This window comes from Microcebus murinus, chromosome 17 (genome assembly GCF_040939455.1).
Source record: "Microcebus murinus isolate Inina chromosome 17, M.murinus_Inina_mat1.0, whole genome shotgun sequence".
Classification (NCBI taxonomy): Eukaryota; Metazoa; Chordata; class Mammalia; order Primates; family Cheirogaleidae; genus Microcebus; species Microcebus murinus.
In genome coordinates this window covers 34,421,237-34,441,916 of record NC_134120.1, presented here as the reverse complement: position 1 = coordinate 34,441,916, position 20,680 = coordinate 34,421,237, and the positions used below count along the sequence as shown (strand labels likewise).

The window sequence follows — 20,680 nt, the reverse complement described above, 5'->3', positions numbered from 1 at the left end:
TGAAAATAAAATAGTTGGCAAGCTTCATTTCTCTGAGAAGTTTATAAATTCTTTACTTTTAGGGATTTATATAATGGCAACTTTCAGATTTCCCGTTTTTGTCCACAACTATTTTTTTTAATTTCAGAATATTACAGGCACAACTATTTGTATTATGCAGATGTATGTTATGTTAAAGACCAATACAGAAATATTAACTTAAAACAGTTAAGATATAACAAAATTAACCTTCACTTTGTGAAAGTATTTCTTATGATTGGCTTTTTTTTTTTTATTGGTGCTGTTAATCTTTTTTTTTTTTTTTTCCCGGCATATTATGGGGGTACAGATATTAAGGTTTCAATAAATGCCCATTTCCCCTCCTCCCCCCACAAGTCTGAGTCTCCATCATGACCATCCCCCAGATGGTGCACATCTCACTCATTATGTATGTATATACCCGCCCCCCTCCCCTCTCCCACCTGCCCAATATCCTATTACTGTAGTACCTATGTGACCACTTAGGTGCTGTTCAGTTAATACCAATTTGCTGGTGAGTATATGTGGTGCTTGTTTTTCCATTCTTGGGAAACTTCACTTAGTAGTATGGGTTCCAGCTCTAACCAGGAAAATATAAGATGTGCTATGTCACCGTTGTTTCTTAGAGCTGAATAGTACTCCATGGTATACATATACCACATTTTATTAATCCATTCTTGGATTGATGGAATGATTGGCTTTTGAACACAATGGGATTCCTTTTTACAGAATTTGCAGATTCACAGAAATACCAGTTTTGCAGAAAGCAAGTAACCCATAGTGTGTTTTAAAAATTGTCTGATTCCAGAATATAGAACTGATCTTGACTGGTATATTGCTATTTGAAACCTGCTTTGTGTTCTACAAAAAAGACAAAGTGGATAGGGAAAGTTTCATGCCTGAAAATGGGAAGTTCTGAGTTAACATAATTAAACAAGTTTCCTACTTTTGCTTATTTACAGAATTTCACAGACTCTTTAGTGTGACAATATGCAATGTGACTCTCCCAGGGCAAGTAGAGTATAAAACATCTCCCTGACTTACCTGACCATGGGGTTTTAGTGAGGACTCTCTGGTGTGGGTACTGCAGTATCAGTGGTCTTTAGGACAAAGCGGGCCTGTGGGAAAGACCGTGTTAAGACAGTGGGAAGCCAGTAAAGGGTTTTAGGTAAGGGAGAGACAGAAACAAAACAACTGCAGAAAAAACTTACTTTAAACAAAATCTTGTGCCTTATGTTGCCTTCTGATAAAACCTGTTTAGAACCTTTCCATCTGGATGTTTCTTTTCCTGTCAGGTTTCCTGAGTTGGTGTTTCTCTTTTGCAATGTGAATGGCATGTCTCTTACTGGTGTTTAATAATGTGATTGGGTGTGGGTTACTGCCTTGGTGCTTGTGCCATCTACAGAACTGACGCAGCATCAAGAACATCTTTGGCCAAAACTCAGTAAATATCCAGAGAGCTTGAAATGAACTGTGACTCAAAAATACAGGCGTATCTCGTTTTATTGTGCTTCCTAGATTGGGTCTTTTTTTTTTCTTTTTCTCTTTTACAAATTGAAGGTTTGTGGTAACCCTGCATTGAGCAAATCTCTCAAGTACCATTTTTTCTAGCAGCATGTGTTCATTTCATTTCTCTGTGTCACATTTTGGTAATTCTTGCAATATTTTAAACTTTTTCATGATTATTGTATCTGTTATAGTGATCTTAAATGTTACTACTGTAATTATTTCTCTCACTTTAAATCAAAAGCTAGAAAAGATTAAGATTAGTGAGGGAGGCATATAGGAAGCAAAGACAGTCTGAAAGCCAGGCCTCTTATGCCAAATGGTTTGTAAAGTTGTGAATGGCAAGGAAAAGTTCTTAAAGGCGTGGTGGCTCACGCCTGTAATCCTAGCACTCTGGGAGGCCAAGGTGGGCGGATTGCTCAAGGTCAGGAGTTCGAAACCAGCCTGAGCAAGAGTGAGATCCCTGTCTCTACTATAAATAGAAAGAAATTAATTGGCCAACTACTATATATATAGAAAAAATTAGTCAGGCATGGTGGCACATGCCTGTAGTCCCAGCTACTCGGGAGGCTGAGGCAGCAGGATTGCTTGAGCCCAGGAGATTGAGGTTGCTGTGAGCTAGGCTGATGCCACCGCACTCACTCTAGCCTGGGCAACAAAGCACGTCTCTGTCTCAAAAAAAGAAAGAAAGAAAGAAAGAAAGAAAGAAAGAAAGAAAGAAAGAAAGAAAGAAAGAAAGAAAGAAAGAAAGAAAGAAAGAAAGAAAGAAAGAAAGAAAGAAGAGGGAGGGAGGGAGGGAGGGAGGGAGGGAGGGAGGGAGGGAGGGAGGGAGGGAGGGAGGGAGGGAGGGAGGGAGGGAGGGAAGGAAGGAAGGAAGGAAGGAAGGAAGGAAGGAAGGAAGGAAGGAAGGGAGGAAGGGTTAGTGCAGTCAAACTAAGTTTAAGCCAATGGTCATTTACCATTCTGAAAATCCTAGGACCCTTATCAATTATGCTAAGTCTATTCTGGGTGTGCTATATACCTGGAACAACAAAGTCTGGATGACAGCACATTTCTTATAGCATGGTTTATTGAATATTTTAAGCCCACTATTGAGACCTACTGCTCAGAAAAAAAGATTCCTTCCAAAATATTACTGCTCATTGACAATGTACTTGGTCACCCAAGACTCCAACAGAGATGTATAAGGAGATTAATGTTGTTTTTATACCCACTAACACAACTTTCATTCTGCATCCCAGGGATCAAGGAGTAATTCCAACTTTCCTGTCTTATTATTTAAGAAATACATTTCATAAGGCTATAGCTGCCATAAATGGTGATTTGTCTCGTGGATCTGGGCAAGTAAATTAAAAACCCTTCTAGAAAGGGATTCACCATTTTAGATGCCATTCTTGATTCATGGGATGGGGTCACAACATTAATAGGAGTTTGGAAGAAGTTAATTTCCTTGAGAAAAAAAAACTTAAATATACAATTTTCAAAGTCTGGTTTTGAGATATATTAATTTTTTCTATCATGAAAAACATTGTGTCAAAAATATCATAAAATTGGCCTCTGTGAATTTCTTGGATCAAATAATGAAGTCTGAAGACATTTTTAATATATTACTTTAGGATCTTGATGTCCTGTAGTCTCTTAAAGGACCAAAATTCGTTATGGGACAGTTCTCTTCTCCCCCAACTCTCTGTCTTCCCCACCTGCTGATTCGTTCTCCCACTGAGCTTTTGGAATGGGATTTGGTTTTCCTTGTGTCCTTAATTTTACGGACAGTGAACAACACACAGAAGATGCTTAAGTGGAGAATAAAGGAATAACTTTAAAATAGCAATGGAAATAAAGGTATAAATTGCTTCATTAAATACATTGTACTAGTTTTCCATAAAATTGAAATAATACTGGTTATCACATGTGAAAATTAGAATCTTACCTACAATGCTTAGTACCAATTAATAATTTTTTTAACTCTTTAGAAGGAAAAATTATCTGCCATATTTAAAGAAACATTTTTCTATTCTTTTGAACCTTATATATTTGGTGACAATGACAAGAATCTGTGGCAACATACATGGTACTTTATCTTCAGTTTTTTTAAGACATAAGACCACCTTTATTTTTTATTTTTTCTTTAACATAAACAACAGATTAAAAAATATTAAATTTCTTACATGTTCTTTACATTCTACCAGATTTCTCCCTGATACATTTATGCTGCTTTAAATGAATCTGAAAGCAGAAATTTACTGTAGCTTACCCCTTTCTAATACATTGAACTGACCTGCATCTTTGAGTCTTAAACTAGTTAGCCACAATGCAGGTGCGTTTGATAAATGGGAAGACAGGTTAAGATAGTATCTCTTGTGCCATTCCATTCTTTTCTTTCCTTCATTTGGAAAACATTTTCTGAGAGTTTACTCTGAAGCTATAGAGATGAGCAAGCCTTCCACACGAGCTCATTCCCTTGCAGGGGAACAGTAATAGAAACCCCAAATTATTAATGACCTGTCCTTAGAGCCAATCACTGTGATCATTTGGTCTTTCTTTATTGTCTTTCTCAACCTCGTAGAGGGTCTTACTTTCACCCCTTCTTCTTCCACTGAAGTCACTCCCCTGACTTCTCCTGTGCTTTTCTCAGAAGGGTCTGTCTTCTGTGATTTGTGGAAGGTTGTCGGTTTCCTGAGGTTCTAGCTCCCTTTTTCCTCTCTGCCTTCTTCCTGGGCCATCTTGTCCCCTCTGGTGACCCCAGCTACTTCTTGTGTGTGCCTGACAAGCCTGTCTTTTCACATCAGACCCAGTTACCCTCCTGGCTCCTTGTGGACACCTTGATACCAGGCCCCTTACATTCAGCGTGAGCTGAATCAAACTCATGATTTAGTCTGTTTCCTTTCTTTGTTGCTTTACCATCATCCATCTAGTCACCTGGGGCTTAGGTCTGACGGTCATGTTTCACCGCCCCTTACCCTGGCAGGGTGTGCCACACAGCCCTCCTCTCCCAGACCCGCCTCCCTCTGCATTTCGCCTTCGATTTCAAAATCTAATTATGGCTTCCTTGCAAAAACTAAATAGGAATGCATGCAAAGTTACAAAGATTTATATTTATGTGTTCTGGACTGTAGGCCTTTTTAGGGGGTGGGAGAATCAGATTTTAGAGACCATAAAGCCACATTTGAAACCCACTAGCGGTCAGGCTGTTTGCTTTGTTTGCCAAGGACCAAAAGAGGTAGCTTTTCACATAAAGTAGCTCAAAATATAAATGTATATATCTAGCATCTCATGAGAACTGTTGTTCCATGTTCTCCCCTCACCCCTACTGATAACTACTATAGTTATCAGTAGTTGCTCACTGTAGCTGATACTGTATCAGGTATTGAATAGCATGATTTTGAGGTGAGAATATGACAGTAGCATCTTTGTTCTCACCTTGCAGCCAGTGAGTGTTGGTTTGGTGAAAGGAGGAATATAGTCAAGAGACAAAGTCCCCAGAGAGATGAACATAAACAATAATACATTGTATTTATTAGTATCACTTAGTGTTTTTTCAGGTTGCTGTCCAGCAACCTTGTGAAGTCGGTAAGAACTACTATATCTATGTCATAGATAAACCCACTGGCCTGTCCTGAATTGTTCAGGAAAATACACCTCTGCTGGTCACCACAAAGTTGCCCTTGTAAGAAGCTGCTACGTCACTCATCGCGGCAGTCCTTCAGAGTATCTGCTTACGTGCCTTTCAGTGTGGGCACACGTGCAAACTGTGTTTCCCTTAGTCCACTGCATCAGAGTGCACTTTGGGCTTGCATCTCCCCTGAGCATGAGTGACGCAGAACTTTGAGCCTCAGAGCCAGCTGCTCAGTGGGCAATTCCCTGCCTCCCTGAGGTCCCCCGGACTGCTCTAGCGTGCTCCAAGATGAACTTCTTATATTCCAGAAACATGTTATTAGTGATCATTAATAATTTATGTTATTTAATATTCATAATATTAATCTTATATTCTTATAATTCACTTTCTAAGTTCTAAAGTTTTAAGTTGATCTTTTTTCTTTTTTTCCTCTATAGGGTATGAACGTGATTTCTGATGAAACTGGATTGGAATAATTTTCATGATCTTTGTATATTTATATGTATATATTTTAAAATTTTGCATTTGACTTAAAGTGCCATGAGAAAATTTGCATATTGCAAGGTGGTCCTAGCCACCTCCTTGATTTGGGTACTCTTGGATATGTTCCTGCTGCTTTACTTCAGTGAATGCAACAAATGTGATGAAAAAAAGGAGAGAGGACTTCCTGCTGGGGATGGTGAGTGATATTTTATAATATTTGTTTGTATAATATAATGTTTGATAAATATATCACTGGTTTTTACTAATTAATTTAGATAATATAAAATTTTAACTTTTTTAGATTAATAGTAATTACTGGCTTCCTATAATATATGTGATGATTATATATACAGTTCTCCAGTGGGTTCTTTTTTTTTTTTTTTTTTTTTTTTTTGAGACAGAGTCTCGCTTTGTTGCCCAGGCTAGAGTGAGTGCCGTGGCGTCAGTCTAGCTCACAGCAACCTCAAACTCCTGGGCTCGAGCGATCCTTCTGCCTCAGCCTCCCGAGTAGCTGGGACTACAGGCATGCGCCACCATGCCCGGCTAATTTATATATATATATCAGTTGGCCAATTAATTTCTTTCTATTTATAGTAGAGACGGGGTCTCGCTCTTGCTCAGGCTGGTTTTGAACTCCTGACCTCGAGCAATCCGCCCGCCTCGGCCTCCCAAGAGCTAGGATTACAGGCGTGAGCCACCGCGCCCGGCCTCCAGTGGGTTCTTGAACAGGTAAAAATATTAAACTATCATGTATAGATTGCTAAATTCAACTTCTGCATTCATTGTTAAATGTAGTTAATTTTCTGTATGTTACCAAATAATATGGGATTCTCATAGTTGGAAATAATCAAAATTGTACAGAAGATTAGTCTAATACTGTAATGCTGAGTGGAACATTAATATTGCATTATAAGGTACCAAAAGAGATTGCTTTTGCTTAAGTCATTATAGATAAATGTAATCTGGAGAGTTCTTTTTGTTAATGCTGTAAGTAGCTCCAGTTAGTGCTTTTAGGGGGAGCTTCTGAAAAGATTGGGCTATAGAATAGGGGCTGCAGTGAGATCATTGCAATGTCTGGTATGAAAAAGAAAGAAAACATTGGCTGGGTGCAGTGGCTCGTACGTGTAATCCTAGCTGAGAGTCTAAGGCAGGAGGATTGTTTGAAGTCAGAGTTTGAGACCAGCCTGAACAAGAGTGAGACCCCATCTCTACCAAAAATAGAAAAAATCAGCCAGGTGTGGTGGCGCATGCCTGTAGTCCCAGTACTCAGGAGGCTGCGGTAGCAGGATCACTTGAGCCCAGGAGTTTGAGGTTGCAGTGAGCTAGGATCATGCCATTGCACTCTACCTGAGGTGACAGAGCAAGACTCTGTCTCGGGCAAAAACATACAAATATAAAGGACCTCGTTAGGTAGTACTGATATTTTTGGCAAGGGACATTGGAAAATGCAGGTTTAAGCTCCTCTCATTCATCAAATGCTGCCTTTTTAAAAATTATTATTTTTTAACCATAATGAAAATGACTGTATTACATGAGTCAGTATTCCAGCTGTTCTGGGCTCTGAACTCTGTGATTAGTTATAGAATACATAGCTGTATAGCAATTCCATGATTTTTAGGAGTTACATACAAATAATTACTCTTTCAACATAAATTTTTAAAAGTATATAACGACATTTAAATTTTTGCACTTTTATAATGAGAAGGGTACTTGGTCGTCCCCCAAAATTTACAATAAAAAATTATTGATTTTAGACCGGGCACGGTGGCTCTCGCCTATAATCCTAGCACTCTGGGAGGCCGAGGCAGGCGGATTGCTCGAGGTCAGGAGTTCAAAACCAGCCTGAGCAAGAGTGAGACCCCGTCTCTACCATAAATAGAAAGAAATTGGCCAACTAATATATATAGAAAAAATTAGCCGGGCATGGTGGTGCATGCCTGTAGTCCCAGCTACTCGGGAGGCTGAGGCAGGAGGATTGCCTGAGCCCAGGAGATTGAGGTTGCTGTGAGCTAGGCTGACGCCACGGCACTCACTCTAACCTGGGCAACAAAGCGAGACTCTGTCTCAAAAAAAAAAAAAAGTATTGATTTGTATCAGTAATTGTGCCTACTTAACTGTAATTTTTATATGTGGGCTTATATAACTGGTTCTATTTATTTCTTCTTGGGAAATTTGCCTAAAATTAGGCTCAGTTGCTAGCACTAGATTCTAGTAATACCTAGGCTAACTCATAACTTTTAAATATTCACTTTTCCCTTAAGTTTTAATAAAATACATTTTTATCCAAAATCAGCCTGTTAATTTGTGTAATATTTACTTTATGGCTCTGCGGTTTTTTAACTTTGTTAGAAAACAACACTGCCTCCTTAACTGTTATGAGAGCTGTATTCACTGTCTAAATTTAAATCAAAGAATAAGTATGACCGATCACCACTCAGAAACGTGGGTATTCTTTTACCAAATAGAATGGATTAACTTTCCCTTCACCCTACCTTAATCCATTGCCGGGTATAATAAGCCCATGGTGTTCCACCTTAAATGCAAAGGCTCGAAAGTAAGAATGAATAGGAAACTGTAGCATGTGAAGATTCACTTGGTGAGTGTTTTTTAACTCTGATACATGCTGGGCAGTGTATCAGGTGCTGGTGATACACAGTTGAACAGAAAAATAAGGCAGAATTCCTCCCTTCAGGAAACTCACAATCTAATGAAAGAGAAAGAGTATTAGTAAATACCAATGTAATAAAAACCGCTCTAGAGATGTGCACAAGAGCAGAAAGGAGGGGAGTGCCTTGGGTTGTCTGAGAAGATTGTGTGAGGAAGTCTGCTATCCGGTTGAGCAGATTTTTGTTAGGTTTGATAAGGGAAGGGAAGACCTTCCAGGCAAAGGAAAGAAGCATGTGCAAGATAAGCAAGTGACAGAACAGAGTTGATAGATGGAAGAACAGGAGGCAGGAGCTTGGAATGAAGCCTGGGAGGCTGGCAGAGGCCATGTCACAGAAGGCCTTTTATGGCATGCTAAGGATGGTGGACTTCATCCTATAGGCAGTGGTGTGTCACTGAAGGACTTTAAACGAGGGAGGAAGGCCCTATAGGACCTTGACTTTAAGAAGAAAGCTTTGGTGATCATGTGGCTGATGGACCGGAAAAGAAAGAGGCAGGTAGCAGAGAGTTTGAGGCTGTTGTGAAAGTTTGGAAAAATACTTGGGACCTACACTGAAATCACATTGGAGGTGGAGCGGGAATGAATATATATATATGAAAACTATTTAGGTAGTGGAATTTATGTAACCTGGGGAGCCACTGAATGTAAGGAGTAAGGGAAAAAGTCTCAGGTGGCTCTCAGGTGTCCTCACGTTGTCCCATCCATAGACTCTGTTCTCTTACCTGCTTATCCTGTACATGCTTCTTTCCTTTGCCTGGAAGGTCTTCCCCTTCCCTATCAAACTAACAAACACCTGCTCAAGCTGATACTCTACTGCAGCAGACTTCCTCACAGTATCTTCTCAGGTCTCCCTGGTTGGAAAGGCTGATAGGAAATAGCAGCCCCCAGAGGAGGAGCAGCCTTGATGGAAAGGTGGGTGGATGCTGTGAGATGGTGTGCTGGTAGAGATGTTCCATGGAAGAGCATGGTCAAGGTGGAGGACAGAGGTGGGGGTTAAAGCCTTGTCTGTATATGAGGCTGTACAGGGGGCGTGTGTGCAGTTGGAAGAGACAGACTCAGTAGTAGAGAGGCCATCCTGGAGGGTCACTAAAGGAAGAGAAAGCTTCTCAGAAGTCAAAGGTAGGAGGAGAAGACAGAGGGAGTGGGTCACTGAAGCCCAAGAGTGATGTTCATTCAGAGATTTTTACCTAAAATGAGGTGTTTCTGATATGTTTGGTGATGGGTTGGTGACCCTGGCAAATGCCATTTCAGGGAGTGGTAACCCTGGAGGCCAGCAGGCTCCATGTCCTGGTAAATTAATAGAGACATGGCTTATTCTTTAGGAAGCTTCTGCATGAAGGGAAGTGGGTTTCCCAACAGTTAAAGAAATGGACCGGGGCCAGGCCCAGTGGCCCACGCCTGTAATCCCAGCACTCTGGGAGGCCGAGGTGGGAGGATTGCTTAAGGTCAGGAGTTCAAGACCAGCCTGAGCAAGAGCAAAACCTCATCTCTACTAAAAATAGAAAGAAATTATCTGGACAACTAAAAATATAGAAAAAGTTAGCCAGGCCGGGCACAGTGGCTCATGCCTGTAATCCTAGCATTCTGGGAGGCCGAGGCGGGCGGATTGTTCGAGGTCAAGAGTTCGAAACCAGCCGGAGCAAGAGTGAGACACCCTGTCTCTACTATAAATAGAAAGAAATTAATTGGCCAACTAATATATATAGGAAAAATCAGCTGGGCATGGTGGTGCATGTCTGTAGTCCCAGCTACTCGGGAGGCTGAGGCAGCAGGATTGCTTGAGCCCAGGAGTTTGAGGTTGCTGTGAGCTAGGCTGATGCCACGGCACTCTAGCCCAGGCAAGAGAGTGAGACTCTGTCTGGAAAAAAAAGAAAAAGAAATGGAGCAGGAGTTGGTTTTCTGTGTATGTGTTATTTGTGTATGCTGAGGAAGAGGTTTAACACGTAGGGGAAAGGAGAAATACTTGAAAGGACAAATTCTCAGCAGATGAGATGACATAGTATCAAAACCACTAGAAAAGGATTATCCTCAAAGAGGGTTCTAAGGCTATACAGTTTTGAAAACCACTGGTGGCATGAGTTTCAAAGAAAGGGAGTAGGTTTTGTACAAAGTACGGAAGTACAGAGTAAAGGAGAAATGGTCTGAAAGTAACAGTGTGGAGGTGAGAGAGAGCATCATTGCCTCTGGGGGAAAGGGGAAAGAACAATTGTCCCAGAAAAGGTTGAGGTTCGTGGGCTCTGGAGGAGGGCTGGATTTGAGCTAAATCTGTACTCGGGGCCGTGTGTTGTGAGACCAGACGAGGAAGAGGCTGTACAGTAGCTGAGGGTGTCGGGGAAGAGGCTGTACAGTAGCTGAGGGTGTCGGGGAAGAGGCTGTACAGTAGCTGAGGGTGTCGGGGAAGAGGCTGTACAGTAGCTGAGGGTGTCGGGGAAGAGGCTGTACAGTAGCTGAGGGTGTCGGGGCGTCCAGCGGGACCGACTGAGGAGGAGTCTGCAGTGGGAGAGTGAGACCAGGGCTGAGCCAGAAGCCAGAGGGGGAGCCCAATAGCTAAGGGGAGATGACCTGAGGAGGGGCTTTAGAGCAGCCTTTTCAAATCCTCCTGTAGCCTTCAGCGGTTGAGGGAGAGGGAGAAATGATCGGAGGAGGATGGAGGAGGACGGACAGTTGATGCTAATAAGCAAGAACCGTTTGAAAGACCTTCTCCGATGTGAAGTTGTGGTGCAGTGGTTGCTGAGAGGTCCCGAGTTGCATCAGAGCCTCTGAAGAGAGCTTTTTACTAGCGTGGCTGGCGAGGGAGGATGGCACCAAGGATGTAGACTAAATAGCGGAAGTAGCAGGTGCGTTTCGTGACCTGGAAGTCTCTCTTGCTAGAACACATAGGACATCCAGGATCTTCGTTTTCTATGGCATTTGAAAACCAAAAAGCGAAAAAGCGATGAGCATGTATGACACTCCAGAGCAATTGTTTCAGTATGGCGAGGAACTTATTTCTGAACATTGTACTTCACGGTACTGATTTGGTGAAATTTACCAAATTCCGGTCTTTGTGTGGTGAATAAAGGTGTCCAAGATTTAAGTAGAATGGATTGATTATCCTTATGATAGTGCTGAAGACCTCTTATAGGATTGTTGTTGATATTTAATAGTTTTCTAGTATTCTTCTGTTTACTTGTTACTTGCCTGCTTCGAGTAATAGTGGGCCAGACTTTGGTGATTGCAGAGGGGTTTGTTTTGTTCTCCTGAGTAGTTCTATATTTATAGTTTTTATACTTATATTTTTATACCCCAGACTATCTGAAAATAGCAGAATTCTTCTTTTGCTAGAGTCAGATTGGTCTCCCTTGGAAAAACAAGGGTGGTGTGGGCTATGGCCTGGGAATATTTTTACTACTCTTCTGCTTTCCAGAATTAGCTCATTTATTCAATTTATAGATTTGGATATTGTATAGAATATTCAATATTTTTGCAGATGCAATGTCAAGAAGGAATTAATCCTTCATGCCAGCACTGTGCTTGATTTTCAGATCATTAAAATGTTGATGATTCAACTTTTCATGTACTTATGCTGGAATTATTTCAACTGTCAAAATTTAGGAAGCCTTGGAGAAATATAGTTTATAGAAAAAGCTTCCAATGAATAACAACTTAAAAATATTACTAGTAAAGGCTTTCAGAAAGCTGCTACAATTTTTTTAAGTGTTGAGTTTTATATATGGAACACAATATGAATAAATTGAACATGAAATTGGAACAAGGATTAAAACTGACAAGGATGTTGAAGAAGCAGAGAGTTACCAGTGAATTAAGTTATAGATAATAGTTTGGTTTTTTTTAAATTTTAAAACTTTAATGTAAAAAGCATTTTTCATGGTTCTTTAAGAAGAATACATTGAAAAAGAACATGGACACTGTACTCTAGGGATACATTCTATCTAAATTACTTAATTCATCTTACGTGCCCCATGGATCCCTTAGCCCTCATGCAGCCAACTTCACTCAGACAGTTTCCAAAGGTGTTCCTTCTTCCATTGTTTATGATCCGGAAGTTCCATTTTACTATGTACAGTTCATGTCCATGTCCACGGGCCATGTCTGACCTCTCAGAAGCCAACTGGACTAGATAATATTTTGATGTTTAAAAAATCAGGTAATATGCTACATTTCATTTCATCTTACATGCTTTCTATTATTCATAGAATGCTTACTTTATATACCACTATGAAAGCATAAACATTCCAAGTATTGTAAGCCACATCCCAACTTGAGTTGTTAAAATGCGGTAAGAAGTATTTTAGAATAGTGAAATATAGTGTATAAAGACAGTAAAGATGGTATTGTAAAGTAAGATTAGAAAATAGTTTGGGAGAAAAAATTTTAGCCTTCTATTAGTTTTTTTTTCCCCACAATGGAGTCATATAACTCTACTTCTCTTTATTCTACTTCCATGAGAGAAATACAAATTAGAAATTTGAAAGCTGTCTTAAGTATACTAAAGATTCTACGATGTTTTTATATGTTAATCTTATTTGGAGGCTTTAAAAGTGAATGTGTAGTTGTCTTGGTAGATAGGTATACTAAAACATTATACTTGTCTACATTGTCATGTAAATGAAACTTAACAGAAGTATATAATAAGATATATTTGTTCTCACATAATGCTTTGGAACAACACCTTTCTCCCTTGTCAAAGTTGGTTTGATTCTTACAAATGATCTGCATGTAAATTTTTTTCTTTTTTGAGACAGTGTTTTGCTCTATTGCCAGGGCTAGAGTACTGTGGCATCAGCCTAGCTCACAGCAACCTCAAACTCCTGGGCTCAAGCAATCCTCCTGCCTCAGCCTCCCGAGTAGCTGGGACTACAGGCGCATGCTACCATGCCCGGCTAATTTTTTCTCTTTTTAGTTGCCCAGCTAATTTTTTCCTATTTTTAGTAGAGACGGGGTCTTGCTCTTGCTCAGGCTGGTCTCGAACTCTTGTGCTCAAGCAACCCTCCCACCTCAGCCTCCAAAAGTGCTAGGATTACTGGCATGAGCCACCACCCCGTGCCTGGCCACTGCATGTAAAATTTTATGTGAAGACATTTTTTTTCAGTTCATGAAATGGCATACAGACCAATTTAAGTTGCCTTCAAACAAAAATTTCAATGAACTCACTTTCAATTTACATAAAAGACTGGTACATAGAGTACATGAAAGCTAATGCTTACCATCCTTTTTGTTGGTTGTTTTCTAATACTGTAAGTGCATTGGTAGTAAAAACATATTCATTAACTGTATGCATTTCATCCAGGTCTCGTTACCAAGGAAAATAAGTTTACTAGCCCATTTAATTCTTCAGGATATTATAATTTCTTAATATAGTTATTTAACTTTTAATTAATGGCAATTTTAAATGTGGCTCTGAAATTTCATATGTGCCAGAAAGTTCGAGTATATAATGTGGGCACTCTACTAGATTTTCAGATTTTAGTAATAAATATCAAATGATGAAATTTGTAAAATGTTCTGTCAACAGGACTATATATGTTGTCCATTTTTGCCTCGTCCTTAAGACCTCAACTTTTAAGTTTCTTAAATAGTAGAAATAACATATAGTTTCTTATGCAATAAGCAATCAAGTTTACACTTTGTAGTACTTAGAGTAATAATTTCTTGAGTTTTCCTTGAAGCCTCTCCTCCCCAATGGAAAATTTGAAACATGAACAAAAGTAGCAAGAATAGGAAATTAAACTCCCATATACCCATCTTCTGGCTTTAAGAGTTGTCAACTCAGGGCTACTCTTGTGGCATGGACACCTCTTTCTTTTTGTCTGCCACCCACCTGTTTTGGTTGTTTTTGAAGAAGAAATTGGGTTATTTCTCTTTTCCAGGTTCTCACAGTTAGGATTTGCACCCCTTTAATGGTGTTTATTGTGTCCGGCCATCCCCTGTATTTCCTGTGGGTTGGTAGTTAGGTCCAGAGGCTTGATTAGATTCAGGATCTTACCCACTCAATCCCCCACAAAAACCTATTATAGATGATACATGTATAACTTGGTACACTTCATTTTAAAACTGCGCAGCATGAGAATTTTTCTATTTTAACTTTTCTATAAAGCATCATCTTCTTATACTAAAATAGGGCACAGATAACAGGAGAATATTTATAATCAAGGCCACTAGATGTCTCCCACCTACTCATTATTATCTGTGCCATCCGCAAAAGATCATTCTCACCTTCAGAACTCTGGTGTTTCCTATTGATCCCTGAAAGTACCAATCCCCAAACCTATTGATTGTTCTTTACTTTCAGAGACAAGTAAGTAGCAGTGACTCTAAGAGTTTTATAATTTATGATTTTTAAAGCTTTAAAAGCTTATTTTATATGAGCCTTTATACTTTCGTACTTGTATTATAGCTCTTATTACACTTATTGAGAATTGTTGTCATTTGAGAATTCTTTAAAAATTCTGCCAACCCTTTTGTCTAAAGAGCTTACCTACTTGGCAAACATTAAGCAGAATTTGTTTTTTAAAACTATGTTGCTTGAATTTTCTGTAATTTTAGAAGTTATTTTCTACTATTTTAATGTCCCTCCTAAAAATCACAGATTGTTCTGAGAACAGGGGAAATTCATTGTACACTATTTTTTTCTTCATAGTTCTCTGAAATAGATTTTTATATTCTGGGAAGAATTGTTCAGGACACAGTGAATGATTTCATATTCTGCAGGTCTGATATTGGTAGGTTCCTTTGCACCACCATCTGAAACAGTCATCCTACAGGTCAGCAGTACCAGCCAGTGCTGTTCTTGGGCAGATGATGCTTGACTGAAAGGAGATGGCTTTTCTGCTGCCTTGCTGCCATCATTTTTGCAGAGACATTTTTCGGATGCCTAAAAAACAATCTACAGGAGAATAAGACTTTCAGCTTTCAAAATAAACAAAAGACAGAACACTTTCTTCCCATTCTTGGCCTCACCTCATTCTCTATCCATCCGTTTTAGGTGAGAAGTTCAACAGCATTTTCCAAATATCCCAGAACCTATTTTTCTTAGAACACTTACTAACATCTCAAAAGCATTTAGTAAGGAACAAGGTTTGGGAAGTGCTGATCTGACATATTACTCTTTTTATGTATATAGCAAGAGATAATGTTACTTTTGATTAGAATTATCTTTCATGATGCTATAGTAAAGCATGAAGCTTATTATAATGTCTACTATTGCATAAAGCTTATTATAATGACTATTATCAAGTCTAGGATTTTCATCGTGGCTTATCTTGAATAGCATTTTTACTCACATGTTAATTCAGTGTATAGTTATAAAACTCCCATAAGGCACTGTGCTAAACTCCACAGAAGTTTGAATGAATCACACACACCTTGAGCAAAAAGAGATTGTAATCTAGTGGGGAAAAGGAGGTACATAGACAGGTTTAGCAATCATCATAATAAGAGATAGTAATGGATTAGAGGATAAGACTCCTTACAGTTAAGAGTAGTAAATGGCCGGGCGTGGTGGCTCACGCCTGTAATCCTAGCACTTTGGGAGGCTGAAGCCGGCGGATTGCTTGAGGTCAGGAGTTCGAAACCAGCCTGAGCGAGACCCCGTCTCTACCAAAAATAGAAAGAAATTAATTGACCAACTAAAAATATATATACAAAAAATTAGGCGGGCATGGTGGCACATGCCTGTAGTCCCAGCTACTCAGGAGGCTGAGGCAGTAGGATCCCTGAGTCCAGGAGATTCAGGTTTCTGTGAGCCAGGCTGATGCCACGGCACTCACTCTAGCCTGGGCAACAAAGTGAGACTCTGTCTCAAAAAAAAAAAAAAAAAGAGTAGTAAATGGGTAATCCTAGCACTCTGGGAGGCCGAGGCAAGCGGATTGCTCAAGGTCAGAAGTTCAAAACCAGACAGAGGAAGAGCGAGACCCCGTCTCTACTAGAAATAGAAAGAAATTAATTGGCCAACTAATATATATAGAAAAAATTAGCCGGGCATGATGGCGCATGCCTGTAGTCCCAGCTACTCGGGAGGCTGAGGCAGCAGGATCGCTTGAGCCCAGGAGTTTGAGGTTGCTGTGAGCTAGGCTGATACCACAGCACTCACTCTAGCCTGGGCAACAGAGTGAGACTCTGTCTCAAAAATAAAAGAGTAGTAAATGTGGGAACATTTCCAGTCCTCAAAAAAAAAAAAAAAGAAAAAAAAGAAAGAGTAGTAAATGATCATTATAGAGAGATTGCAAAAAGCTGTGGGCAATAGAAGCCATTTTCGTTGGCCTGGAAAGACAACATAATGGGGTTTGGTGTTGCCAGGATAGGAGTGGGAAGGGGATGTCAAGGAGGGACTGTGTCAGCAGAGGCATGGAAGCCAGAGGACAGGCAGGTTGGAAAGGGAAATAGGGAGTGGCTGTTTGACTGAAAGATGAAGTACCCTGGGTGAGTAGGAAAGCCCAGCAAGTGATAGGTTTGGGAGGTTAGGTTAAATTCTAATTACAGAGGTCGGAGTCAACCTCAGGCCCAGTGCAGTGGCTCACACCTGTAATCCTAGAATTCTGGGAAGTCAAGGCTGGAGGAGGATCACTTGAGGTCAGGAGTTTGAGAGCAGCCTGAGCAAGAGTGAGACCTCATCTCTCCAAAAAATAGAAAAATAGCCTGTAGTCCCAGCTACTCAGAAGGCTGAGGCAGGAGGATCACCTCAGCCCAGGAGTTTGAGGTTGCTGTGAGCTATGATGATGCCACTGCCCTCTAGCCTGTGTGATGGAGCGAGAAAAAAAGAGGTTGGACTCTAAGAGACCATGGGAGTAGGAATGAAGGCTGTGCTTTAGGGAGGTTAAAGTGGCAGTTGTATATGAAATGGAAGCACCAACGCTATGCAGTGACTCAGGTGAGTGGGCGAGGGGAGGAGGTCTTGAGTCGGGGCACTGGCGTGGAGGTGGGGGATAGGTCAATCCCTCAGAGTGTTAACAGACCTGCAGAGGGTGGGCTCAGAAATGGTTCTGGTTGTTGAAGGCACAATTTAAATGCAAATGTTATTAAACAGGAACATGAATCAATTGCTATGAAGTTAATGTTTGTTAAGTTTCCTCCTTATTCTTAGTTCCAGAGCCAGTACAAAAGCCTCATGAAGGTCCTGGAGAAATGGGGAAACCAGTCGTCATTCCTAAAGAGGATCAAGAAAAGATGAAAGAGATGTTTAAAATCAATCAGTTCAATTTAATGGCGAGTGAAATGATTGCCCTCAACAGATCTTTGCCGGATGTTAGGTTAGAAGGGTAAGTACCGAGTATGGTCTTGATAGTGTTTAAATGAAAAGTATGTTCTGAATTCCCAGTAAATTGCACTTTGGTGCTGATTGTTCTTGAAGTGAATGATGTATCACTAAGTCACTACTTACCCAGCTTAGAAAATAATTAAATGCTGATAAAAATAATGCCTCAAGCTACTACTGATCATTAGAACTATGTATTTTATGCATTGGGACATAATCATCTAGTTAAATGGTTTAGTAGGGGATTTTAAATTTCTTTATTACTACAGTATTTACCTACTCAACTTTTTAGAAAAAGATTCAAGTTGTGTGTAACTTGAAACAGTGAAGTAACATTCCTTGGCTTACTGAATTTGTACATGTGTATATACCTATGTGACCATCATCCAAATCAAGACATAGAACATTTCTATCACCCCAAAAGTTCCCTACATTCCTTTCCAGTCAGTACTCCCACTCCCAGAAGCAACCATTGTTTTGACCTCTCTAAACTTAGTTTTGTCCTTTTTGAACTTTTTTAAATGGTTCTACACAATATATGTTCTTTTGTATCTTTGAAATTTATATTGTTGCATATAACAGAAGTTTATCCTTTTCCATTGCAGTACAGTGCTTTGTTATATGAATATATTACAGTTTATATAGTGATAAACATTTGGGTTGTTTCTACTTTTTTTATTATCAATAAAGCTGTTGTGACATTCTTGTACATGTCTTTTGGGTGACTTAAGGTGGTCCCATTTCTGTTTGGTATGTGTTAGGGAAAGGAATAGGTTATACATTTATATAGCTTTATTTTTATTTTTATTTTTTTGGAGACAGATTCTCACTCTGTTGCCGTGGCGTCAGCCTAGCTCACAGCAACCTCAAACTCCTGGGCTCAAGCGATCCTCCTGCCTCAGCCTCCCGAGTAGCTGGGACTACAGGCATGCACCACCATGCCTGGCTAAATTTTTCTATATATATTAGTTGGCCAATTAATTTCTCTCTATTTATATTAGAGATGGGGTCTCGCTCTTGCTTAGGCTGGTTTCGAACTCCTGACCTCAAGCAATCTACCCACCTCGGCCTCCCAGAGTGCTAGGGTTATAGGCGTGAGCCACCGCACCTGGCCCATTTATATAGCTTTAGCATGTGCTGCCAGACATTTTCCCAAAATGTTTATACCAACTTACACTCCTATCAGCAATATAAGAGGTCTAGTTGCTCCAGAAGAAGAAGGTAATACAAGTGTCCAGACTAGAGTACAACAGGCCCAGTTAAAAGCAAGGGAATTATACAGGAAACAGGTGGATTAAGTGGACCTGTACCTTCTGCTGCTGGGACGCCCAGCCACCTTGCCCCGTATGGTTCCCATTAATGCTGGCAGCCAGGCTTACCTCCTCCAGGCAAGAGATTGGAGGATCTTTCTCAGCAGAATTGGACTAGCCCTAGAGAAAAAACCTACAGACACTGATTTGTAAAGTTTCCAACTTAATGGCACAACCTGAGCACCCTCATAGAAACTCATAGTCAGTAAGCCCCACTCATGTATTCAGAGCTTGCATTCAACCTTTTAGTCTTCTACTCTTAATAAGAAACAGATAAACAAGGTATACTAGACACCATAGGAAATCATCAAATATAAACAGTAAAGTCCAAGACAGAGAGGAAAGCAATTTGGAGGAAGCAAAGAGTATTGAGGAAAAAGAAAACTAAAGAGAAGTAACTAATAACCTCAGCAAAATAGAAAATATATTACAGCCATAAAACAGGAATAGGATACTATTCGAAGATACACTGAGAGAACCAGAAAGAGCTTATGGAAATTCAAGAAAAAAAATGCAAGTTAGGAGGAAATCTTTCATAAAAAATAAACCAAAGAGGTGGACTATAGTAAAATTACTTGAAAATTGAAGTGACAATCGGGAGTCTAATATTTGAATAATATGCGTCTCAAAAAATATATGTAAAAGGGGAGAGAGAATCTACTCACAAAATTTTCTATAACTAGACTGCACAAGTTTTCAGATTGAAAGAGCCCGTCAACTTTTTGGAACAATAGATGAAAACAGAGTGCACCCCAAGACATTGTGAATTTCAGAACACTGGGGATCCCAACCCTCAAGTGAAAAAAATCTCTTACAGGTTTCTTAAGAGGCAAAAGCAGGTCACAATCAAAGGATTATTAATCAGAATGTCTTCAAACTTCTCAACAGCAACTCTAGAAACAAGCAAAATTTTAAAGGAAAATAATTTTCACCTTAAAACGCTGTATCCAGCCAAATTTGCACTCAAGTGCCTAAGGATGTTTTTGGACACACAAGGTCTCAAAACACTGACCTACCAAACATCCATTCTGTGGAATTTACTAGAGATTGTGCTCCATCAAATGAGGATTTAAATAAACCCAGGGCAAGAAGGACGTGGAATGTAGAAAACAGGAGAGCCAACGTGTGTGAGAGGAGGCAAGAATCTCCTGAGGGTGGTGAAGGGAGTCCCTGACTGAGAATCATCTAGGCACAGAGGCAACCAGCCAAGACAGGTGCTGGTCACAAAATGTCGGGAGAGACTTGAAGATGTCATTGAAGTTAGACCTGGTGTTGCTGAATGTCTTTAGAGGAGATTAGGACAACTGATGGGAAGTTTGGGATGGAATTATAGTAGCAAATACGTAGAAAACCATAGTGAGAAAAAATTAAGCATGATTTCAAGGGAAAACCTTAAAAAGTTACTCAGAGAAAACAAAAGTAATCATAGTTTACTACATAGCATAGCTGTGAATAAGACATAATAAGGTAACTATTGAATATTGTTCATGTAAAAATTAAAACAAGAGGATGGAGAGTATCTTTTTATCCAGCAAATTGGTTGAGTGGAGATCAGTCAAGAGAGCTTAACTGTAATCTTGGCTTTTCACAAACTTGTTTACTTTTCTAAACAGCTTAAGCATTACTGGAGAACACTACAGACTCTTCAAAGTCTACAGTTAAAATGTTTGTATTATAAACAACGATACACTTACTTTAAGAGCCTAAACTGTTATTGTTTCAGGTAGAATTGGTTATGTACTTTTTTTTTTTTTGGAGACAGAGTCTCACTCTGTTGCCCAGGCTAGAGTGAGTGCTGTGGCATCAGCCTCGCTCACAGCAACCTCAAA

The 20,680-nt window shown here is 39.8% G+C and overlaps 1 protein-coding gene across 3 annotated transcripts in view; it reads left to right on the top strand.

Annotated features, from left to right (window-relative positions):
- The window catches only part of GALNT1 (polypeptide N-acetylgalactosaminyltransferase 1), a 103,215-nt gene that overhangs the window by 41,175 nt on the left and 41,360 nt on the right, over positions 1–20,680 (top strand). For all 3 annotated transcript variants that reach the window (XM_075993531.1, XM_075993528.1, XM_075993529.1), the window contains 2 exons: positions 5,578–5,819; positions 17,371–17,545. In XM_075993531.1, the coding sequence (XP_075849646.1) occupies positions 5,681–5,819; positions 17,371–17,545 (314 nt within the window). In that variant the 5' untranslated portion in view covers positions 5,578–5,680. The remainder of the gene's footprint in view (positions 1–5,577; positions 5,820–17,370; positions 17,546–20,680) is intronic.